General features: G+C 31.1%; 3 protein-coding genes and 1 non-coding gene across 4 annotated transcripts; 2 read left to right on the top strand and 2 right to left on the bottom strand.

Moving 5' to 3' along the window:
* Positions 1-3,300: 3,300 nt before the first annotated feature.
* LOC123198906 (protein RALF-like 34) lies at positions 3,301-3,993 on the bottom strand. The gene has a single exon (XM_044613711.1). It carries the CDS (start codon positions 3,815-3,817, stop codon positions 3,422-3,424), a length of 396 nt encoding a protein of 131 aa, XP_044469646.1. The 5' UTR covers positions 3,818-3,993; the 3' UTR covers positions 3,301-3,421.
* A 5,568-nt stretch (positions 3,994-9,561) lies between these two features.
* On the bottom strand, positions 9,562-9,634 carry TRNAR-UCU. The gene has a single exon. It is a non-coding gene; the product is annotated as a tRNA-Arg (tRNA).
* A 4,226-nt stretch (positions 9,635-13,860) lies between these two features.
* LOC123199776 (transcription factor HEC1) lies at positions 13,861-14,877 on the top strand. The gene has a single exon (XM_044614827.1). The coding sequence runs from the start codon at positions 14,011-14,013 to the stop codon at positions 14,719-14,721; it is 711 nt and encodes a 236-aa protein (XP_044470762.1). The 5' UTR covers positions 13,861-14,010; the 3' UTR covers positions 14,722-14,877.
* A 6,017-nt stretch (positions 14,878-20,894) lies between these two features.
* On the top strand, positions 20,895-24,444 carry LOC123198750 (triacylglycerol lipase OBL1). The gene is made up of 5 exons (XM_044613510.1): positions 20,895-21,309; positions 22,532-22,725; positions 22,811-22,844; positions 22,919-23,538; positions 24,045-24,444. Exons 1-5 carry the CDS (start codon positions 21,003-21,005, stop codon positions 24,312-24,314), a joined length of 1,425 nt encoding a protein of 474 aa, XP_044469445.1. The 5' UTR covers positions 20,895-21,002; the 3' UTR covers positions 24,315-24,444.
* Positions 24,445-26,680: the final 2,236 nt, after the last annotated feature.

Here is a 26,680-nt window from a genome sequence, read left to right as displayed (position 1 = left end):
TTTTTCATGGGTCCCAACCCACTGGGCTATGGCTCATGTTTGACCCACCAGCCAGCCATGTTTGATTTGACCCCTTGCGAACCTCTACGTACCAAAATGCTAAGGGTTTGATTTACTTAATATAGTAATAAACAGTAACAATTTTTGGGTTGTTTTCTCTTGCAATTTTTGAAGGGTGGGGATTATGGTTAAGATTTGATAAGATTGCTGAAATGGGGCGGGATGCCGGTGCTGATGCAATAAAATTTTATAAGAATCAAAAGGGTCCATCGAATAGATTTGATCCACCAATCATGGAGCATCGGTGCTTGTTCGGTGAGATCTTTTTTTCTATATTGCATAAAGAATCGACATGACTGTCTAAATTATTGCAGGCCAGCCGGTTGTGGCTAAACTTCAATCTAAGGATAAAAACTCCAAAACACCATTCAGAGCTGCGAAAGAACAGGGCAATTTCTCTTTTACGCACGTTTCCATGATGATATTACGAATTTTGTCTAGTTTCAAAGCACAAGTAAATATTTTTAAAATGAGGGCTGACCAAATGCAAAGTGAAATAAGACTAGATTCAAATCAAGTTGTGCTTTAAAGTTGTTCAAACTTAGTTTGTATGAGATGAGCTAAACTCAAATCTGATTCAAGTTTAAGTTTGTTTTGATACAGTAACCAAACAAAAATAATTAAAACGATATCGTTTTAATATGTATTAAACAAAACGATATTATTTTAAGTAGATACGTGTCAAAATTTTTTACACTCATAAACTTAATTGACAAGCAAAACACCCTTAAATCTCAAACTCAAGATTGAACTTAAAAATTTCTAATTCTCAAGTTCAAGTTTGAGTTTAAATTAAACTTATTTTGAATTTATTTAAACCAAATTTATTTTTAAGTTTGAATAAACTTGATTCAGACCTTTTCCCGTATGGGGCTGGTTACGGATGAAATTTGGGTCAAATGATTCTCCCATTTGGATGGCTATCATATCATATTTAATGTTTTCTGGGTCACGGTCAATTTTGATAAGAGTCCATGAATGTAGATTTAGGCCTAAAAGGCGTAAGTGCTTATGTATTAATTTGTGTCAACCACGGAGATTGCAAAGACAAAAACATACCAATTCTGCTTTCACATCATTTTGTTATATCTACAAGCAATTGCAAGTATTATTATGAAATAGTTAAACATGCATTAGTTGTCAAAGTTAGGCATTCCGCTTTCCAACTAACACAAAAATTGTAAACCTTCCGTTACAAACGATTAACAACACTAAACCACTATGACACTATGACTTTTAATTAGACCAACTAAGAGCAATGAACTAAAGCAATTCGGTCTACCTTTTTTTTGTTAACAATACCTCATGTAGGACTGAATTTGTCTTTGTTGATGGAGAGAGATGATGAAGATCTCTCAATCAACAAAGAGATAAAGATGTTGTCGCCATCATTGTCTCTCCTTTGTTGAGGAGAGACACAATTGAAAGGAGGAAAAAAAATAGAGTCACCATCATTGAAGATGGTAGTCAGAAAGAAAAAAAAAAACCCTAACAATGTAAAGAAAGAAAGAAAACTCATTTTTTAAAATTAAAAAAATTGAGATTGAAGTGAAACATCAATTTTTAAAACTTGAGGAAAAAAATTATACAATTATATATTTTTTAATAATATTGATAAAATGACGATTTTACTCTTAACTATAACAAAAAATTATAATAAAAATTAGATCACAAATAGACATTTAGATTTTTAAAATTTTTTTAGTAAAAATTGATAAATACATCAAACCTTGGGTGGGAATAAGTCTTTCCGCCTCATTACTTATTTTGTCTTTGTTAGCTCAGCTCGTATCATTTTCATGTATCTTTACCGTATAAACTCTCTCTGAAGTGGGCTGTATTTCTTCAGTTGGGCTTCCCTTGTCTTCCTGGTTTCTTTCAAGATCCATTAATCTTCGTCTTAGGTCACCCTAGCAGACTTCTTTTATTTGGGCCATTCTTCGTCGATGATTGTTGAAATGTCAGCTTCTTTGTACCCAGGTAGAATTTAACTTTCCAGAACTCAACATTCATGTTGTCCCTTCTGTTTCACTTCTTGCCCTTTAAACTCCTCATCATTGTAATTCAGAAGCCAGTTACCAGCTTTAGCTTGGTAGGCTAACGCAGTTTTCCCATCAGAATTTACAGACGAGGAAGGATTAAAAGCTCTTCCGGCTACATAATATTAAGTTATAATAAAACTATATATACTTATTTTTTAATACATAAATAATTTATTATTATGTATTTAATAATTTTAAATTAAAAATAAAATAATACTCAATTAATATATCATGTATATGCTCCTTGTTAATCCAAAAAACAAATAAAATCTTTTGCGTTGATGGGTCACAAAAAGACCCAATTAAAGAACGTATCTTTAAAAAATAAACAATTAAATTGGGTCATATTTATCATAATTATCAATAGCTTATGATATAAAATATTTATCATGTGATTTGAAATAATACATGTATAAAATGATATGTATCAATTTAATATGATATAATATTTATATTATATAATATAATACATATTATACGATATAATACATATCATAGATACGAATCTATATATATTTTTTGAGAAATTGATAATATAGTATAAATGTATAAAAAAAAATTTTAATTTTAAAAAGTATATTGGTTTTTAATTACGAAATAAACTGCTCTGGAAATGGCAATTAAAATAATAAAAGATTTTGGTTCACCCTCGCTGAGAAAGATGGACACCTGAATGGGTTTAAGTAGGCGTGGGTATGATCTATATTGGTTTGATTTTAAAAGTCAGTTTAACTTAATCTGAATTTCTTTAATTTGAACTTACGTTACAAAATTTGACTCGTTTTTTAAACTAAATCAAACTTAAATTAAGTGATATTCGATTTAAATTCGATTCAAATTCATAAAATTCGTGGCTTGAATAAGCTTGAATTTATCATTTAGTTTGACTTAAATAAATAATTTTAAATATTATTTAAGTAAAATTACGTAATTTTGTCAATAAACCATAAACTTGAGTTATAAATCTGAACTATAAATTTAAGTAATCAATTTAAATCATAATTCAAACCAAACTGAATTGAACTATTTTAGATGTGAGTCAAACTTAATTTAATTTCGACTTAACAAATTTGAATTAGACCATTTTTAAACTGAATTTGAATCGGAGATGTTTGAGCTCGATCCCCTTTATATCTACCCCTAGGTGCTATTAAAATCAAAGTTAAATGGAAATTTAAAAAAAAAAGAAGAAGCTGTCTTAATATGGAATACGTTGTTTAAGCACGTAAAAGTACAGCGTGAAAAAACAAGTACTTAATGAAGACAAACTAAATATAATTAACACACACAGATTCACTCGATCGAACATACATTTGATCTCATCTTCTGCAACGAGTGATGGCCGAGCAGCCTCTGGTGTAAGGATTCGCTGGGCCTCGAGCCTTGTAACAGTTGTGGGAGTAGTAAGACCTTCCAGAGCGAGGTGGGCATGGGATTCTATTTGCAGCCAGAGCTCCATACGAAATGTAGAACTTCATTCTATGCCAGAACAGTGATCTACGACCAAACTCACTTTCCTCATCATCTTCTAGATATTCTCCCTCTTCATCCTCATCCAACATCACTTCGTAAGGCATTGACAGTGACCATTCGAGTGTCTCCGTGTTAAGCTTTAAGTTTGCCTCATCAGCCTTGGCTTCAACGTTTGGACTCAAAAAAATGAACATCATTAACCCAAATATGAGAAGCTTGAGCGGTGACGGTGAGGAAGCCATGGAAGTTCTTGCAAAGTAGAAAGAAACCAACAAGGGGGGAGGTTTTTAAGTGGGCTATGTTGGAGTTATTGCGTCTGTGGTGGAAGTGAAGAGTAGATGCTGAGTGGGGTTGGTTTCGGAAGCAAAATGGTACAACGAGACAGATAATCACATGACGAAGATGGAGGTAAAGTTGATGATGATTGGTTTACAGCTGGGCTTCATCAATGACCATTAAAGTGTGCCTCGATTATTGGTCAGCTCCTATGATCTCTACTAGGGTGTCTTAGGTATGCCTGGAAGAGGAAATTTAAACGTTAAAAGAGGAGATTACCAAGGAAGAGCATAAGAGTTTACTCTTTTTTTTTAATAATATTTTAAAATTAAATCCTTGTTGTAATCGTTAAGAGATTATTAGTTTTTAAACTCATCCCAGAAAAAATGATCCGACTTATCGTAAGGTTCTTGGGGAGAATTTCTCTGGGATCTTGGATGGTGGGATCATTGGATAATTTGCTTTGGATGCTTGTGAAGTGAATTGAGTAGATGAGAGCAGTTCAAGTCAAGGAAATAGAAGTGGGCCGGATGAGTCTGTCGTAATAATAAAATCTAATAAATAGGCAGATATTTAAATTTTAAAAAATTAATAGATTTATAATAAATTTTGGAGAGAGATAAGTTTTTTTGGCTTTTTTAATAGAATAATATTATTTATATAATTTTTACATACAAATAATAATGTGTTATTATTAATTAAATAATTAAAAAATAATATAATATATAATCATATATTATTTATACCCAAAAAATTATATACAGTGTTATCGTTTTTAATAACAATCATGGCCTTCTTTGGATCTCTTTTAAACCAACTCACGAATTCATTTTCTCCGATTTTTTTCTTTTTTCAAAACCAAGCGTATAAATGGTGACTGATGTTTGAGGCCAGTCGACAGGTGCGGGTTTAGGAGAAGAAGATGGTTGGGTCGATATCATCCTAGCATTGAAAATGGTGGGTTTCTGTGTGTTTATTTAGTTATTTTGAATTTAGGTTAAATTCAAGGGTAGGGAAGTTGGTTGCTCCAAGTTACAGCTAACCATGGCCATGTCTTCCTCCTAACGGATCACATCCTATTTTCCCATTCTCTTAATCTTTCTCCTTGAATGGTGGTGATGACAAAACAACAAATCATTCGACTTGTGTGCACAGACAAAATTTCTATTTGATCTATGAAGGAGAGAGTCGGTACTGAAGAAGAATAAGTTTTTGAATCAGAAGAAAGCGTGATGATTACAATCCATTGATTTTGAGATTGAAACTTGAAGATGAAGAAGAAGAGAGTATTGGGAAGTGTTGAGAGGTGTGATGAGATAAAGACTGATGAAGAAGAAGAAAAAGAAAGAAGAATGGTGGTGGGCTTTTGAAGGATGGCAGGGTTAAGGTGAAGAAGAAAAATGATGGAAAAAGATATTTTAAGATAAATTAAAGGGAAATTTTAAAAAATGGCCAAAATGCCCTCCTATTAAACAAAAATACCCAAAATCACTATTTTCAAGTCAAAATGCCCAAAATCACTGTTTTAAAAAAAAAAAATGCCTATAACTTTTTTTAATACCAAAACTACCCTTTCCCTCATATTTATATAACTCTCCCACTTACTATGGGGTTTTAATGTAATTTTAGATAAATATGAGAGGTTTTTGGATATTTTACATTATAAAGGCATTTTGATATTTATTTATTTATTTCAAACTTTTTCTAAAATGTCAAAATTACCCTTCTCTTCATTTATATAACTCCCCTCACTCATTATGGGGGTTAAAAAATTTTAGATAAATATGAGGGGTTTTTGGATATTTTATATTGTAAAGACATTTTCATTTTTCAACTTTTAGAATTCGAATTTCAGTTCCGTTTTTTCGAATTTCACCATTTTAGGATATATCGATTCATATTTTTCAGATTTCTGAAGGATTTTCCGTTTGTTGCCATTATAGAGTTTTTCAACTTTGACAATTCGAATTTCAGTTCCGTTTTTTCGGATTTCATCGTTTTACGAGATATCGACTCGTATTTTTCAGATTTCCGAAGGATTTTTCGTTTGTTGCCATTCTAGGGTTTTTCAACTTTTAGAATTCGAATTTCAGTTTTGTTTTTTCGGATTTCACCGTTTTACGAGATATCGACTCGTATTTTTCAGATTTCTGAAGGATTTTTCGATTGTTGTCATTCTAGGGTTTTTCAACTTTTAGAATTCGAATTTTAGTTCAGTTTTTTCGAATTTCACCGTTTGACGAGATATCGACTCGTATTTTTTAGATTTCCGAAGGATTTTCCGTTTGTTGTCATTCTAGGGTTTTTCAACTTTTAGAATTTGAATTTCAGTTTCGTTTTTTCAGATTTCACCGTTTGACGAGATATCGACTCGTATTTTTCAGATTTCCCGTTTGTTGCCATTCTAGGGTTTTTCAACTTTTAGAATTTGAATTTCAGTTTCGTTTTTTCAGATTTCACCGTTTTACGAGATATCGACTCGTATTTTTCAGATTTCTGAAGGATTTTTCGATTGTTGCCATTCTAGGGTTTTTCAACTTTTACAATTCGAATTTTAATTCAATTTTTTCGAATTTCACCGTTTGACGAGATATCGACTCGTATTTTTCAGATTTCTGAAGGATTTTCCGTTTGTTGTCATTCTAGGGTTTTTCAACTTTTAGAATTTGAATTTCAGTTCCATTTTTTCAGATTTCACCGTTTTACGAGATATCGACTCGTATTTTTCAGATTTTTAAAGGATTTTTCGATTGTTGTCATTCTAGGGTTTTTCAACTTTTAGAATTCAAATTTTAATTCAGTTTTTTCGAATTTCACCGTTTGACGAGATATCGACTCGTATTTTTCAGATTTTCGAAGGATTTTCCGTTTGTTGCCATTCTAGGGTTTTTCAACTTTTAGAATTTGAATTTCAGTTCCGTTTTTTTGAATTTTACCGTTTTACGAGATACCGACTCGTATTTTTCAGATTTCTGAAGGATTTTTCGATTGTTGTCATTCTAGGGTTTTTCAACTTTTACAATTCGAATTTCAATTTCATTTTTTTGAATTTCATCGTTTTACGAGATATGGACTTGTATTTTCCAGATTTTCGAACGAGATCTTGACATGCTTATACTCAATTTTGTTTTTTATATGATTCTTCATTGTTATACTTCAGGTTTATGTAACCGATATATTTTTATTATTGTTTTAAATGTGTAATTGTATTGTCATTTGATGTAATAAATTTAGTGTTACTTTATTTCAGTATTACTTTATTTTCTCTAATTTTTCAATTGTGTAAATGTTTGAGTAATCATACGTTTTTATTGTTTTTTCATGATAAGATTATTTAAAAAATGAAATCAAATACGATACACATTCATATATAACCACAAATAAAGTATATCATACACATATGCACATACAATAAATATATACATCTAAACATAGGAATAACGCTAAATATATACATCAATATCCCGCAGAATTTGGTTTCGGGTAAACGAAGGAAGGACCCGAAAAATGTCCTCTCAAATAGTCGCAGCTGTCGAGGGGTCAATGTAGAAGAAATCCGGGATAATGCAGTACGCTGTGCACGAGATATCGCATCTGCCCGGAAGTGTCTGGACTCGTCGGGAGTGCGCAGCTCTATGTCAACCCGTCTTCTTTTGCGAGAAATATCCTGTAACAATCATATAAAATTTGTTAGACATTCATAAAAATAAATATGTAAACAAATGTATTAGTGAAAAAAACATAAAAAGATGAGAAATACTAAATAATTAAAAAGGAAATGACAAAACTTAACAAATAAGAACTGAAATTCGAGTTCTATACGTTCAACTGCCGTAGAATGTTAACAATCTAAAAAGTTATCATGAAATGACGAAAAATAGAAAAAACGAAACTGAAATTTAAATTGTGTAGGTTGAAATACCTTGAAGTGACGATAATCAGAAAATTGTTCGAAAATTTTGAAAATATGAATCTATACATCCTAAAATAATGAAATTCGAAAAAACGAAAATGAAAAACGAATTCTATACGTTGAAATACATAAAAGACACGATAATCGAAAAATGGTTCGAAAATCTTGAAAATACGAATCGATATATCCTAAATTGGTAAAATTTGAAAAACGGAACTGGAAATCGAATTCTGTACGTTGAAACACCTTAAAGTGACCATACTCAAAAAATCATTCGGAAATCGTCAAAATACGAATCGATATATCCTAAAATGGTGAAATTCGAAAAAACGTAACTGAAATTCGAATTCTATACGCTGAAATACCTTAAAGTGACAATAATTGAAAAATCGTTCGGAGATCATGAAAATACGATTCGATATATCCTGAAATGGTGAAATTCGAAAAAATGGAGTTGAAATTCGAATTTTATACGTTGAAATACCTTAAAGTTACGATAATCGAAAAATCGTTCGAAACTCATGAAAGTACGAATTCATATATCCTAAGATGGTGAAATTCGAAAAAACGGAACTGAAATTCGAATTTTATACGTTGAAATACGTTAAAGTGACCATACTCGGAAAATCATTCGGAAATCGTCAAAATACGAATCGATATATCCTAAAATGGTGAAATTCAAAAAGCGTAACTGAAATTCGAATTCTATACGTTGAAATACCTTAAAATGACGATAATTGAAAAATCGTTCAGAAATCATGAAAATACGATTCGATATATCCTGAAATGGTAAAATTCGAAAAAACAGAGCTAAAATTCAAACTCTATCAGTTGAAATACTTATGAATGTCGCTAACCGAAAAATCATTTGAAAAATTGAAAAAATCGATTTGATATATCCTATAAATGAAAATATCGAAATATTAAGTTGAAATAACGTCGTTACATCGTAAATTGTGTCAAAAAGCACTAAAATTTGAAAACGGATATAAAATTATTTTGATTTTGATGACAACATTGACACCTTAGATAATTATCAAACAAAAATTTTAATTGTGTTGGCACTGAAGTTGCACTTTCCCTCTGAAGGATTATTGGATATGAATTCTAATCGTCGTCGATGGTAGTTGGGTGGTGACTATCGAATAATTTTTTTTGTATTTTTACAATTTTTAAGTTAAAAAGGTAAATCTATCAAAGGTAAATTTTTGATAAATAAACAAGAGGTGTACTTCTCAAAATTATCATTTTTGTTTCCATTAATCTTTCTTCCTAATATTAGATTCATTATATCATCGATAATTTTTTTAATGACCAAATATATTTTTATCTTATAATATATTATGACAACATCATCTCTTCTCTTTTTATCACTTTTCCTTAAATAAATAGATAAATTTTTTATTATGAATCATTAAAATATAGAAAATTATTTTTATTTTATAACCGGAAACTTCACCTATATTAGTTAGATGGATAAACTTAAAGTACAATAACTAGTTTTAAAAGTGTGATAGAAATTTAAAGCAAAATCTTCTTTCTAAAAATTTCGTTATAACCTTTCGGGTCATAGGAAATGATTTTTGTTACGACAATATTATAATATTTAATGTATTTTTTATTTCTAAATTCTTCATTTTTAAGACTTGAATCATATAAGATGGATTTATAATATAAATATACTTTTAACTGAAATAAAATGTGGGCCGTTGACCGAGGCCTACCCATTTTCATCTACTTTCAAAGCCCATATTTTCATCATAGGCCTTCATAATTTAAAAAACGAATGAAAGAAAGCACACCCAGTGGGACTCGAACCCACAATCGCCTGATTAGAAGTCAGACGCCTTATCCATTAGGCCATGGGTGCTTCCTGTTTGCGGTCTTAGGAAAATGCCTATTTAATTTATATTTAAAACATCAAAGCAATCTGACTCCTATTTATTTTTTTGGTAACAAAACCCACCATTACTGAATTAAGAAAATCAAAAATTTGATCTTAATATATTATTAAAGAAGAATTAATCTACAACCATTAAATTAAAAATTTAATTTTGATATAATATTAAAATTTATATGTGAAATTTCTTTTTTTAAGTCGTTCAAGCTACCTTTGAAGGTAACGCGTGTGACATTATGTTTTCAAAAAATTACTTTGCATTGAACCATTAATGTAGAGGTCAGAGTTCATTAATGATCAACCAACTCATAGAGCAAAAACAAGTACATGGAACTTTAATATGCAGGCAGAACCATCTCTTCACGAATATAAACTGCAGATCAGCCAACTAAAGCAACTGATATATGAGATACCAGTTTCATTTGAATGATTAAACGAATAAATAAATAGCAGCAGACCTTTGTCTCTCCCTTGAATTCCCAGAAGCAATACATTTATGTTTATACACTTTCAAACATATAATTGAGTAGTATTAGATCTGAATCGAATTAGCTTAAATTCGAAAGCTAGCTCAACTCAATTCGAATTTGTATTGAGTTCAAGTCAAGAGATTCAGCTTATTTTGAAATCGAGCTAAACTTAAGTTAGAAAGAGTTTGATTTGGTTTAACTTACAAGTTAGATCAATGCCCTGATTCAGTTCAGACTGAACTCGTGGCTTGATTTGAATTATGTTAAGTAATTGTTAAACAATGTTATTTTGTCAATGAGTCAAAAATTCAAACCATGAATTTAAGTCACATATTCAGGCTATGGATTTAAACTATAAATTCTAGCTAAACTCGAACTACACTTATTGTTGGCTCGACGAATTTAAGTTAAACTATTTTTCATTCGAACTGAACTCAAGCTAAAGAGTGTTCAAATTTAGGTCTGTTCGTATCCACCCCTACATTTGAGTCAACAAATGATGTGTTATTATGTAATTGAGTGACTTAGAAATAAGAATTAAATAACACTCAGTCACATAATAACATATGCCCTATTTATCCAATTGTGTATTTAAAAGTTTGTACACATTGCGTAAGTCTTCTGAGGGGGCAGTAGGGACTTTTATCTCAGTTTTGATAATTACATCAATATCTTTGGCATATTGATGGTTATCAGCAGCATCGAACCCATCCACAAGAAAGCAATGTTTCATGACGACTGGTTTGATAAGATTCAATCATGTCTCAGTGCGACCATTATTAATTATCTCCTCTGTCTGTGGTCCTATTTTTTGTATGATTGTTTTGTTTGTATTACCTCATTTTTCCACTCTTTCTCTATCAACCAATTCTAGCTTAATTCCATCTCAATTTAATGAATTCAACGCTTCCCATGTATATATGTGTATGCTCTCCTCTCTACTCCAATACGTTGTACCGAAGCAAGCTAGTATTGAATTGGAAGGGTCGACCAAGTAATTGAATTTATACACAAGAATTGTCGCTATCATTTTTCAAATGGGATTTTGATGGGATTTGGATAGAAAGGATTGGACAATATGTTTTTGCTTGGATGATGTAATCCATTACAATTTCATTTTTAAACTTTGCAGGTTTAAACAAACGTTTTGAAACATGTCTTAATAATTTAAGAGTTTAATATTGTTTTATTTTATAAGTTAAAACAAGCTTCTTGAAAAATATTTTATTGATTTAAAAGTTTATCGGTTATTTAAATCATCTTCCTTATAACATTTTTTGAGTGATATGGGGATGTCACAATTTGTATTGGATACACTCCCAATTAGGTCTTGCTTTGATACCGGAATGTCACAAATTGCTCCAAAAGTGATATGGCAATATCATAATTTGCTCCTTTTGATGGGGGGATGCCATAATTTACTTTTGAGCTTCGTAAACCAAAACAAATGTCTTAAAACACTTCGTGATATCCTAGGAGTTTGAAGACTATATAAACCATATTCTTTTAATATTTTCTGAAAAAAATATAGGGATATCACAATTCACCCCCCTTGGATATTGAAAATATCACGCTTTTTAACTTTGCAACCAAAACAAGGAACTTGAAATGTGTTTTAACAGCTTAAAAACTCACTTCCTATTTAAACCATATTTTCTAATACATTCCTAATAGATGATGAGGGATGCCACAATTTACCCCTCTTTGGATGCACTTCTGATTGTACCTTGCTCTGATATGAAGATGCCACAAATTGCCATGTGGGAAAGATCACAATTCACTCATTTTTGATGCAATTCCAATTGGACCTTACTCTAATACAGGTATGTTACAAACAGTTTTTGGGTTTCACAAGTTTAAACGAGTGTCTTGATAGTGTGTTTACAATATAAATTCACAAATTACCTTTAGGTTTTACAAGTCAAAACAAGCGTCTTGACTAACTCTTTAGATTCACTTCCGGTTGGTCCTAATAACATTTGTAATAAGTTGACTCTCTACCAGCACGTTAACTTCTATGACAACATTTCTAATCACCCACCTATCGTTAAAATTTTGTTTGCTCACTGTGGTTTTAATTAGTTTTGGCTTTTACACAACAAAATATTTCTTGATGCCTTGGCAATTGCAAACTATTTTACCAATATTTTTCTAACATTCTCATGCCATCAGGAGATCTCAAGCTAATGTGAAGATATAGATCGGTTTGGGTTCGTTGGCAATAACTTCATAAGAAAATTATAGCTGAACATATCAGAAGATTCAATTCTACTGGGCGGTTTTGGCTTATCCAGTTCTGAGCAAATATTACACGATCCAATAAATTGGGGAGAAAATTTCATGCTTAAATAAAGAGAAATCTAGAAAGAACAAGGGACCACTTGGGATCAGCAGTGTGATTATCCGCGCAGTTTTCTTACTCAAACATATTTCAAAAAGTCTTCTGTATATTTTCTTTCTGTCAATTGGTTCTGTGAAAACTCTTAAACCATGTTCATTAATTTTTGTTAAAGCATAAAACCAGAGCCTCTTTGTGCATTCTCAATTTTAGAATTTCATTTCAACTTCAGTTTTATCTTCCCGAGTTGTCATGCAATTTGATGCAAACTGAAAAGAAGGTAACCATGGGAAAGACAGTTCTCAATTACAAACAACATTGTGCTGCTTTTAATATGAAGTTGCATTGCAGCGGTGAAGAAAGCCAGGTTTACTGCCATCCCTAAGCCACATTGAAACGTGTGCCAAAGGGAAACCAAGCATCAGGGATATAGCAGAAGCTAGGATAATACAGCCCAGTGGGTCCCCAATCACCCTAACCCTCTTCACATTTCTCTGTCATCTGTTTTTTACTCCCACTGACAACCCACAATCAATAGTTTTCACCGGCAGCCGGTGGTGATATATTCTTTTTGACCATTTTAAGGAATAGAAATTGTATATATAAAGGCTTAATTTTATTGCTTTGAGACTCTTATGAATTAAAAGGGTTTATTGTCAAGGCCAAGGTTGGTGGATTTGGGCAGACAGGGTTGATGGTGTGGTTAAGAGTCACTGTACATAGTTGGTTTCGTTGATGTGTTATTACTTGTTGAAGGCACTCTAGTCATAGGATTTGTGCAATGTAGTCAAAGGTATATCGAAAGAAGACTAGATCATCTTTACACAAATTAATTGAGAGTTGAAACTACTTCCTAATGAGTACAAAGGAGAACGAAACCAATAATCTTAAATCATAATATAGATATATGCAAAACTGATTTTTAAGAAAATAGCATCGAGATGCCACACGTGCTAAGTTGAAAATTTTAGTCGGTAACATTATGCTCGGATAAATGTCGTGTGATTGTAGGGTTCGTGGTTAATTTTTCTTGCTTTCCAAGAAAGTGATCAATTTTCCTGGAAGGTGCAAAACCGCCTTCTTTACCTCAAGGGATCGCAGAATAAATTGGTTCATGCATCTTCTTTCTAGAGAGCACTTTAATCTCAGCCCTTTAATTGGTGGGCTCGTAACAATTGATTCTTTGATTAACCAGATCGGAGGGTTGATATGCTTCTGATCGGAGGCAGCCCCACATAATGGGCGGTCACTATCATATATCATAAATACAATCATAAATGAGTTTTGAGACTTCCCTATGAGCTTCTGTTCTGCATGAATAAAATATTTGTCACAAGTTGTATATATAAAGCTTCCCACTTCCAGATTGCTCGGTGGATTTTGGCACTTTTTAATAATTTCTCATTTTCCTTATCTCTCTGCACACATCTGATAAAAACCCTAATTCAATAATCTATCTCAGCAGCCCCATCCCTCAGCTTTCACTTCCCCATCTTTAACACAAGCAACCACAATTCACAAGAAGAGTGAAAGATTCAATGGATGTTGACATGATGAAAGCATCTCATCAAGAAGATCAAATGGATATGATGGCAGTCATTATGCATATGGAAAAGCTTCCTGAATTCTGTGAGCCTTTCAATAACGATGCCATTTACCATAATCCCACTGTAAACGTTTCTTCTCCTCCATCATCGGTCAACCCTTCTGCAACAATACCTTTTGTAAGCACTCCAATTCAAGAGCCCGTGACACCACCTCTTCAACCCACTGGAAGATTCAAAAACGCCTTTACATTACCCAATGAAAATGCTTATCCGCCATCATTAGAGAAACGAAACTCCATGGCAGCTATGAGAGAGATGATCTTTCGTATAGCTGCAATGCAACCTATCCATATAGACCCCGAATCCATTAAGCCCCCAAAGAGAAGGAACGTGAAAATATCTAAAGATCCACAAAGCGTGGCAGCCAGGCACAGAAGGGAAAGGATAAGCGAGAGGATTAGGATCCTTCAGAGACTTGTGCCCGGAGGAACCAAAATGGACACAGCTTCCATGTTAGATGAAGCTATACATTACGTTAAATTCTTAAAAAAACAGGTGCAGACGTTGGAACAAGCTGGTGCTCAAAGGCCAATTGGTGGTGTTGGATTTTCAGCACCAACAATGGCTAATGTGGGTTTCTCCACATTCGCTAAATCTTGCCAGCCTTCTCAAATACTAGGAAATATGCAGATGTTTAGATAGGGAAAGAAAAATAATGGAAAATTTTCATTCCTATGTGTTTTAATTAGTGGTTTTGTATGTAAAGAGTGAATGTTCAGTTCTCATTGTTAATGTCATATAATGATTGTACTTTATGCTTCCATCAAATTAATTATTCAACTTTTGAGTTTTGAGCTATACTACTCTCTCCATCAGTCTGTGCAAACGGCCAAATATTAGATAAAGAAATAGAATATAATCAAATAATTGAATACTTCAATTACAGTTTACAGGTGAGTTTATTTGATCAATAAAAATAAATTTAATAAATTTAAATATTATGATTTGGGTAGACAACATTAGTATAAGTTTATAGTATATTGGATCTTTGATAAGATCTAATAATTTAATATATATAAGTTATATCTATTTTTTAAAACTTATATAGTATAATTTTATTCGTTGAAAGTTGTCATTCAAAAAAGTTTTAGAAGCGAAAGACCTATCACCTGCAGATTAAGATTGCATGATTTCATGTTTGTTTATATAAATGAAATCTTACAAAATATACTACAGATTCATCTTTCTTATACAAGTACTTGGAAAAAGCTTTCGTTTTGCTTACAATACGCTACTCTAGCTAGGTTGTAGAAAAAAATCGAGGTGGAGGTAGGTTAATCACTTCTTTGATAATTTACCGTCCACATCTACACATCCATTCTGCTTCCGCTCGCTGTAAGTTTGGAAGCTTTTTTTTCTTAAATTAAGTGTCAAGAAGTTTAACCACTGCAGAAGACATAAGCTACATTCAATGATGTAGCTCTCAAAGGGTAATTTGACTGACAAATTTGTGGAATCCCTAAATGAAGTCTCAGGAGGGCTTGAGTTCAAAATCAGCAGATGCTAGGTTATACCTAAATTCAATCATTGAATCCAAAATTATACTTATTTAGTATGATTGGTTCTATTCTTTGACGTGTTTGGTATGATTAATTTATCTCTTTGGACAATAGTTGTGTATGGCTCCCATAAGAGCCAATAGTTGCATAATAGACTAGTACGTGAGTCTGTATATAATGTACACACACATTTTTGTCTTGAGAAAAATATTTTCAAAGCAAAATTTCTAAGATGTAATGAGCTTTTGGCCATTTTAGTAGCGAGACATCTTATGTTTCTTAACACCACTTTAGAGTTTTGGAACAATACAACTGACCTGATTCTGTCATGTAATCAATAACAAATTAAAGTTGATAAAAAAACAATAGTTATTATAAAACACGTGATTAAAACCTTAATTAATAATAGGATGATATCTTGTCTTCGTTTCAAATAGCTTTAGTAAAATAGATATCTCAATATGTGAGACTGGCAACTAATAGTATCTTCCCCAACAAAACAAGACAAATAATTAACAAATAATAATAAAAAACACCCACATGCATATTTTTTAAAATGTTGTTTGTCCTATACAATACCTAAATGGGGAAGAAGATGGTGGGAACTTGGTAGGTTGCCTCCAAAGGCAGGATCGAGTTCAAGGATCATGCCTCACTAACATCCATTTCTCTAAATATAGTCCAAAGTGGGTACAAAAAAAGTAATATTATATGTATATACTTTTGAATATACATGAATTAGGTTAAATGGTAAAAAGTTGAAGATCATTTATAAATTTTTAAAGTTTGAGAAAAGAGTGACTGAAAATTATTAAATAATCAATCCATCAAGTAAAAAGACCCATGTGAGATATCCCACCAAGAAGCCAACATCCCCACCATGTCTTTGATTATTAGAGAGGGGAGAGACCTTTTATGAATTTATATGGAGATTTTTATGCATTTGTTTAATATATTAACCTTCAAATTCATTGTATCCCCTCCTCTGACACATTCTGTCTATTCAGCTATCTTTTCTTTCTATCAGTTTTTTCAAAACCAATCTACCTATCTCTTTCCTTTTTTGGGGATAAGTTCTCCTGTTCTCTGTGACAGGATAAAGTGACCTCTATCGCATTCATGGCATTTTAATTACCCTTTGCATTTGATCCCACCATATTTCCATTCTTGCTTTAATTATTCATTTGATTAATTAATCCCAAATTCAAAAGATGGAAAAAGGAAGAGAAGCTTGTTTTCCTTATTTCAGCATGGATAGACGTTTCTAGGTTTCCCTTTCTTTTTTTCCCTCACTAATGTACTCAATTTATTTTTTAATAGAAGAATCAAATATTAATTTGAGTACCAATAATGTAGAATTGGTAATACTCTTTGTCCATTTTAAAAAGTTGATGCTTTAGCTAAATCTTGCCATGCTCATAGTAATTAAATTATATATTGTGTCCTGTATTAAAAATCAAATTTTTCGTATCGTATCATAAAATACACATTTCAAAAAATAATATAATAAAATATCAATAAATTCTAATTGACATATCATTATTTTAAAAATTTCTTATATACACTTTTACTATATATTCATTTTCTATAAAAAAAAATGTATTGATTTATATCAATATTATATATCATATTATACGATATAATATATTTAATGTATTATATTAATTTGATACACTTTATGATATATATAATTTTTTATCTATATCGTAAGATACTGATACTCATATTCCTACTATTTTGCTACAATGTTAGAAAAAACGCTAAAGGACTTATTCCCACCCAAGGTTTTTTCTTTTCCCAAATTCTCATCCGTTATCTTTCAAAAACTCAAATATTCATCAATCTGTTAAATTTTGCTGTTACTGTTATCATTTTAAAATTTTATTTGAAGAAATAATAATTTATCCTCATTTCTCACCTTAATTTTAAAAACTAATAATTTCCTTTCTAAATTAGTTTTTAAAAATTACTTTTCACCGTCACCATCTAAGGTTCTTATGGTTTCTATATTTAGAGTTAATAGTTATCCATGTCAAAGTTCAAAACATTCATAACATCCTTAAAAATTCATTTTTTCTTTCCAACTACCATTCTTCTTAGTGGTTCACTTCGGCACATCATTAATCCTACAACCGCTAAATATTTGACTAAAATAAATTTATATATTAATCGATGCACAAATTAATTGACCGACATCACACAAACTTGAACGTTATTCAATATATCAATTCTATTATATTAATTTGACACATACACTTTAAGATATAGGAATCCGATATCAGATGATATTAATAACCATGACCATACTAATAAATTCTAATAGGGCTAACTTTCCTACCTTGTTAGAAAAAGACAGCAACTTGCAATGAACAATTAAGTCTGTGGAGGTGCACTAAATTAGTTGGGTAAGGTGTGTGAAAATAAATGCAGACATGAGACATGGACAGGTTGAAAAATGTAAATGTAGGTTTTACAAATAAAATATTAAATACTGAATCTTATAATAAGATGAATAAGGACAATAAGATGCTTGGTTGGATTGGTTTTTGGCAAGCGTGCATACTTTAAAGGGGGCAGGTAAGGTGAGGCGCAAGCTTTAGATATCTATTATCCATCCGCACACCATTTTCTTCCTTTCTATTGTCCCATACGCAAGGTGAGATGAACTCAAATGTACAGAGAGCTCCTCTTATTAAGTCAATATTGATTGTATGACCCATTGACTTTGGTTTTTTTTTTTCAAATCATGAGAAATTTTATTTGGGTTAAATCATTTTTTTATATATAAAATTAAAATTAAATTGATTTTATTTGAGTTAAAACTCAAATTTGAGTCTAAAAGTTTTAATATTTTTAAGTTTGAGTTCGAGTTTTAAAAGTATTCGATCTGTAAAACTTATGAGATTAAAAAATTTGATATAAATCGATTAAAATAATATCGTTTAAGTATTAAGTTGAGTTTAAAACTCAATTCAAACTTAAACTTGAGTTTTACTCCTCTTAAATAAATTAAGCTCGAACTCAACTACACTAAAATAAGTTGAACTCAAGCTTAAGTGAATTTGAACTCAATTTGACTTAAATCTAATCTTATTTTTTAAAGACTGAACTTATTATACCGAATAGATAAAACCCAAAGTTTAATAATAAGTTTGATTTTGATAGGACAATAACAAATCTCAAGCTCAAATCCTATCCCTTAGAAATTTCACACTCTTAGCTTTCAAGCTACCTCGGGGCAACTTTGCACTTCTGTTGAAATTGTCAAATATTTAATAGTCCTAAACAATTTCTAGCCCTTTTGGTAAAACCCATGGGCCAAAGCAACCGTTCTGAGATATCAAATGGGCAGGTTTTATGCATGCTGACTCATTTCAGATGTCTGAAGTGAGTAGCCAATAAAGCCCATTAGTCCATTGTCCAATCTCTTTAGCCCATTTTTGACAAAGAAATGTTTGTTATCTCTTTAGCCCATTTTTAAAGAAATATCTTTAAAAATTAAAAATTACATATATCTATTATATTATTAATTATTTTTAAAATATATTAATTACTATAATAATATATATTATATTATATAAAATATGTATTATATATGGTTGCTATAATATGACACTAATATTTGTAAATGGCTGAAAAAGTTGATTTGATAGGTGCTGTCCAGTGACTTGATGGTGTTGTCCTGGCAACACTAAATGGAGCACTAGGGATACCCACATCTCTCATGAAGACAACAACAACAGGCAACCCCCAAGGTCCTTTTATGAGCCATTCAATTTCCTTCTATTCTCTTGATCCCTCTCATAAAGTTAAATCGTTTCTGCCCCTTTAAACTTATTAATATTTCACAATTACCCCAAAAGTCACCGACAATCTTAATTTCAAAAGGCTAAAAAGATGAACATGTCCTTGGTAGACACCTGTAGGGCTTACATTATTTCTGATAAAGAAATTTGTACCTTGAGCAGAATTTCTGCAGGCTGCGAGTAATAGCATTAATTAATATGAAAGCACCGTGTGAATTGATATCCAATATTAGAGGATAAATTTGAAACTTTATTTGCCATACTTGGTACAAATGTGCATGTGAAGCACCATAGTGTTTAGGATCGGATTGATAATATGATTTGATCAATTTAATTAGTTCAATTGATCAATTGAATTGACCAATTTCAATCTAAATCTTATAATTGAATAAATAATTATGAAGGTTTGGATTAACACATTATATTAATATATAATTATTTAATTAATTAAGAGAAAAAAATATTTTTCATTCAAATTTTAGTCTAATCTCAAAATTATATTTACAACAAATAAAAAACTCAAACACCCACTCATAGGCTAATTATTATCCAAATTTTCAGTTAAGGATTAGGGTAAAATCATTATTTTACTTATAAACCTTAAAACTTTGAAATTTATCTCATTTTTTTTTTTAGGTTTTAAAAACTAACCCTTCAACTCATTTCCAAAATTTGAAAAGTTTAAATTTCACCCCTAAGGTTTGTTTCTTTCTCTGACTATTATTATTCTGACTGATGGCTGATACTTTTCACCTATCTTCCAAAGTGGCTATGAAGGACGATGAAGGACAACCATCCAAATGTGACGACAAAGGATGATGAAGCGTCGTCTTTTGTCATTTAGAAGACTTGATGAAGGATGACTTGTCGTGTCATTCAAATGACAAAAGACAATGTGACAAAAGATGACATCATCTTTCGTTGAGTCTTGATCTAAATGACGTTTATTATCTAGATCTGGACGATAAAGAGTCGTCTTTTATAGGAGAAGATCTTTGTTTCTTTCTGATCGTCGGTTGGTTCCCTAAGCCACCAGAGATAAAACCTGAAAAAGAAAAAGAAATAAATTTTTTAAAGTTTAATTATAAGAGATAATTGTGATTTTTCTAAACTAAAAGGGAAAATGATATAAATTTTTTCGGTTTTAAGGTTTATAGATAAAATAACAATTTTACTCTTGCTTCTAATTAAAAATTTGGATGAAAGTTAGTCTATATATAGATGTTTGAATTTTTCAACTGTTATAGGTATGATATTAAATTTAGACAAAAACTTGAGTAAAAAATTGTCCCTTTCCCATTAATTAATATGAATATCAGCTATCAAATATTTTCAAATTTACAACTATAATGACCTCGATTTTTCAATTGGTTAACACGTGCGTCAAAACCAGATTAAATTTCAGAAGGGTTGTTAAAACAAAGTGGTGAACATCGTTAACTCAAGAGTCAAAGCGTGTAACATGTGTTGTACCCCACTTTCAGCACATTTATTGCTTTGCAATTAACGTTCCTTTGTGTGGCACTCCTTTTGCCTTTTCAGTATCAGAAACGAGAAAGTTAACCGAAGTTTGAAGGAATGCAAAATTAAGAGAGAAATAGATCAAAAGCTTCCATTCATGGGGGAGTTTGACCAAGGTTTCTCCTGTAGTTATATGCTCTTGAAACCAGAAGAAGTGAAGTTTGCGGATCTTGTTCGTATATTAATTTACAGTGACATTGCTAAGAGAGGCGGCGTTGACAGCAGCGAGGCGAGGGAGGAGAGTTTTCGCTATAGATGGATCATATTCATCTCCATCGTCGTACAGAAGTTTCTGCTTTTCGTCGCAAAGCCATTGGCGTTCACTGGGTCGGGGATCGAGTTCTTGGTCAATCTTCTGTCTTGTAACAGAAATCCCGGTGTGCTCTTGCTTAATATGATAAGAGGTTTGTTATAATTTGGCTCACTTTCATGAATATGCAAACATATCTGATTTTTATGTATTCCTAGCTGCTTCCGAGAGAATGCATGCTTGCAATTCCATGTGAAACTATTTTGAGTATATAAATGAGTACACATTTATACGTATAATCGTGTGATTAGAAATTATATTATTTTTAATTCAAAATTCCCTAATTAGATAATGACAATCATTAAATATGTATATATTTGTGTACTTAAAATAAATACATATAATTTTATTATTATGAAAAAATATATATTTATTGAGTATACAAATAGATATATGATATGTTATTATATTATTAAATATTACTTTATACTTAATTCAAAATTACTTAATTACGAATAATATATTATTTGTGTACTTATTTGTTTACTAAAAAATACATGTATTATTAAAATTGACATTATTAAGGAGTAACATGGTAATCTTTTCACAAATAAAGGAAATTATGGATTGCTTCTTGCCTTTTATCTCATTCACTTGCTTGGCTGTTAAGGATAAGTTAGTAGAATGTTTGTGTGTGGCTAATAGCCTTAGTGGCTTTTGTGTAAAGGAAGTTGATAAGATGAAGTTATTGGAAGCTGGTCGCGTGTCCTGATGGGACCAAAGTGGGTTGAGTCATTTCTAAAGCAATAGTTTTGTATTTTTTTTTAGTAATATTATGCATATCTATTTTAAATACACAAATATATATATATATATATATATATATATATATATATATATATATATATATATATATATATGTCGTTATATAATTGAGTATTACTTTTTTTTGATAATTAGTTTATTCTTAATTTAAAATCATTCAATCATATAATGACATATATCAAATATATATCTATTGGTGTATTCAAATTGAGTATGTATAGTTTTATATGAGTAAATGATTTTGAATTAAGGATAAAGTAATACTCAATCATATAATAACACATATAAGTGTGTACTCATTTATGTATATAAAATATATACATATAGTATTCCTCATAAATACATATATAATATAATACTATGTGTATCAACTTTGGGTAATACTTTATTCTTAATTTAAAATCACTTAATTATTTGATAACATATATAAGTATGTATATATTTGTATTTCCAAAGTGAGTATACATAGTTTTTTATATATATTACTGAATTTTAGTTTGGTTTTCCTGCTTGATTAATTGACTTAAAAGAGATGGGTTAATGCATTTCAGGGAGGATGGTAAAGCCAGACAAAGAATCAGCAACTTTCATATCATTCATTGGAAATTTAGATAAGCGAGTGAAGCTGGACAGTGGCATCAAACATGGAGATGCCAGATATTTTGCCACTTTATCTATGATGGCGTCTAAAGCAGTATATGAGAACAGAGCTTACATTGAAACTACAGTGAAAGATCACTGGAAGGTAGAACAAAATTACCATAATTTCTTCAACAATCATTATTTATTTTTACTACATATATATCCAGCTTAATTATCTCATTTTGCAGATGGACTACCTGGGATTCTATGACTACTGGAATGGTAAAACTGTGTTTTTTTTTTTTTTTTAAGGAATTTCAAACTGCTTGTTGATTGACTAAATAAACGTATATCAGATTATCAAGGTAAAGCCACAACACAAGCGTTTGTCCTCTATGATAAAAGCGTTGAACATGACACAATAATAGTGTCTTTTAGGGGAACTGAGCCCTTTGATGCAGATGCTTGGTGCTCAGATTTTGACCTCTCTTGGTATGAGATCAATGGCGTAGGAAAGATTCATGGTGGTTTTATGAAGGCTCTCGGCTTGCAGAAGCCAGGAGTTTGGCCTAAAGAGATCAACGACCCGGAAGATAAACCCCCAGAGCCCTTAGCTTACTATGCAATCAGGGATATGTTGGTAGACCAGCTGAGAAAAAATGATCGAGCTAAGTATATACTCACAGGCCACAGCTTAGGTGGGGCATTGGCTATTCTCTTTCCTGCAATTTTGATTCAGCATCAGGAGAAACTGCTGTTGGAGAGACTAGAAGGGATTTACACATATGGGCAACCAAGGGTTGGAGATGAGAAGTTTGGGGAGTTCATGGAAATGAAGCTGAAAGAGCATAAAGTTAAATATTTTAGATTTGTTTACAGTAATGACATTGTTCCAAGGCTGCCTTACGATGACTCTGATCTTATGTTCAAGCACTTCGGGACCTGCATTTATTATAACCACCGCTATGAAGCAAAGGTGAGTAGGGGTGGATATGAATTAGATTGAATCTGAAGATTTCTTGGCTTGAATTCTGTTAGAATGAAAAATGATTTAGCTCAAATTTGACTCGAGTTTATAATTCAAATCGATAGTTTAAATTCGTGACTCAGTTTAATTTGAATTTATAGTGTGAATCAATAATTTGAATTCGTGACTCAAGTTCGTAGCTCATTGACAAAATAACATCGTTTTATCCAAATAATAAACAAAATCAATGATTCAAATTATGAATTTAAGTCAAACTGAGTCAAATTTTGAATCACTAATTTGAACTGAATCAAGTCACGAATTTAAACTACTAATTTAAGTCATAAATTTAAACAAAATTTGAGTTCAACGTCTCTTAACTTAAGTTTGGCTTGGTTTAAAGAATGAATCGAATCTTTTGGCTTTAATCTGAATTGAGTTGAGCCAGCTCGGTTTGGATCTAACCTTAAATGCGAGTATCAATCTTCTGTTGTTAATGAATTGTTGAAATGCAGGTTGTTCCTGAGCAACCAAACAAGAACTACTTCTCACCGCTGAAGGTGATTCCAATGATCATGACTGCATTTTTGGAGCTGATAAGAAGTTTCACCATAATTCACAAAATGGGACCGGAGTATAGGGAAGGGTGGTTCCTCAAGATGTTCAGAGTAATTGGTTTGGTTATGCCGGGCATATCAGCGCATTCTACCCAGGATTACGTAAATGCTACCCGTTTGGGATCCTCAGATGTATTTCTGTCACCATCCTTCGATGAAGACGTTTGATTGTCTTCTTATATTTGTGCTGGTTGTCTATAATGGTTACCAATAAATGGTGGCTGTATATATTTGGTATTTGCTAGAAAGTGACGGCATATTATTTCCAAGATGAAGAACACACTATTATTGACGCTTAGTATTTGATTTCCAAGATGAAAAACTTAATGTCGTATGCATGTAATATAGTTTCAAATTACATGAAAATTCAGATATTCTTAAAACCCTTAAATTTAATTTAATATTTTATAATCTATACGTTAATCCTATAAATTACAATTACATGATTTTATGTTTGTATATGCATAATAAATCTTACATAGATGGCTACATTTATTGCTTTAGCATTGAGTTAAAACAAAAACGACGTTTTCTCCAGTTTATTTTGTTAAAATTCTCTCGTAATGCCTGGTGACATGAGATTCTCCGCCAGTTACACGGTGCTGAAGCCTGAAGAGTCGGGCTTCATTAATCTCATTCATATCTTAATTTCCAGTGACCCAGAGAAGAGAAAATTTGTAGAAAGCTCTTACGGAGAAAGAGGAAGATTTTGGTCGGAGGTGGGTCATTTTTGTCTCAAAGGTTGTACAAAAGTTTCTACAATCTGTGGCAAAGCCAATGGCAATTATCGGAAGGAAGGTTTATTAATAAAAAACTCCATGTTCGAATTTTCAGTTTTAATTTGTTTATGTTTTAATGAGTAAAATTATCCATCCATTCTACTTATTAAAGAGTTGTTTGATTTGGATAATATTTTATTATCAAAATAGAAAGATAATCTTAAATATAGATTAATTAAAAGATTACTGGGTATAAATGATTACCATGTTTGATAAAATTTAGTAAGTATAAATAATTATTGTGTTTGGTTAAATATAATAAAAGAATACTAATAAATTATTTTACTTAAATGCTATTGAATATAATTATTTTTAAATATTTTTTATATTATTTATTATATTAATTAAAATAAATTTATTTTTCTTAAAAAATTAATAAATAATGATATAATTATAATAAAATCAAAATTATCTTGGTAATATTTTAATATTTGAGATAAAAGTAGTAATCAGATTATCACATATATTACCTGTTATGTAAGTATTGTTAATAAAAGATTACTATAATATTTTATTACTGATAAACTAAATAAAATAATATAAATAATAAAAAATAAATTATCAAGGTAATCTTTAAATCCTTGTAATTAAACGAAGCTTATAGTTTTTCTTTTTGCAATGAAATTTTTGGGATCCCATGCCTACTTGAACGGTAAGAACCCTGTATCTTCATACTTCTTATTCAATTACTAACTGCTAGGAAGCGTAGAAAGCACCATGGGATGCGTTTTTGCATTTTCAAAACGCTTTCGTTTTGAAACTAATACGAAACGTGAGTGTTTCATAAATATAAAAAAATTTGAAACATTTTTCGAGAAAAAAAATTTGTGCCTTTTCCTTATTTGTTTTATTCAATTAAAAATCAATTTCATATTTTATTCTCCTTTATAATTTTGAACCCTAACTCTAATTTCATCTTATTTCATCTCTAACATTTTAAGCTTCTTTTTTTTCCATTGTGTTAAAACTAATCTCCTTCCTATCTCTAATTTCTTCAATTATTGACAAACACTCAAAAAATTGGTTTTGTCAGTTAGTGGAGTATACACCTTATAGTTATTAAAAAGTTATTTTTTTTTAGGAAATAATTATTGTATATATTTTTTATTAAATTTGATATTTATTTAAAAAATTATATATTTTTCATATTTATATGGTTTTTCATGTTTCTGATTATTATATTTTTCAAAAAATATGGTTAAGTGATTTTGTTTTATATTTGAGCGTTTCCGCCTCCGTGCTGTATAAGCTAAGTGAGATCATTCAATTTAATTTTGCAGATTTTCAAGGGAAAGCCACAACCCAAGCCTTTATGCTTTATGATAAAAATGACACCATTGTTGTTACTTCAGAGGTACTGAAACTTTTGCTGCATAATCATGGAGTTCTGACGTTGATCTCTCTTGGTATGAGATCGATGATATAGGCAAGATTCATGGCGGTTTCATGAAGGCTCTAGGTTTCCTAAGGATCAAAGGCTGGCCCAAACATTTCAATGAGCAAACCGACGACCGCCCGGGCCCTTAGCATACTACGCCATCAGGGAAAAGTTAAGAGAGCTTGTAAGCAGAGACGATCGAGCAAAGTATATATTGACAGGCCACAGTTCAGGTGGCGCATTGGCTATTCTCTTTGCAGCCATTTTGGCATTTCACAAGGAGACAGAGTTGTTGGAAGGATTGGAGGAGATGAAAAGTTTGCTGAGTTCATGACAAACAAGTTAAAAGAGAGCCCTTAATGACGTTCTGTTTGTTT

Source organism: Mangifera indica, chromosome 16 (genome assembly GCF_011075055.1).
Source record: "Mangifera indica cultivar Alphonso chromosome 16, CATAS_Mindica_2.1, whole genome shotgun sequence".
NCBI classification, from domain to species: domain Eukaryota; kingdom Viridiplantae; phylum Streptophyta; class Magnoliopsida; order Sapindales; family Anacardiaceae; genus Mangifera; species Mangifera indica.
Note: the sequence above shows the minus strand (reverse complement) of the source record. Positions and strands in the feature narration are given on the sequence as shown.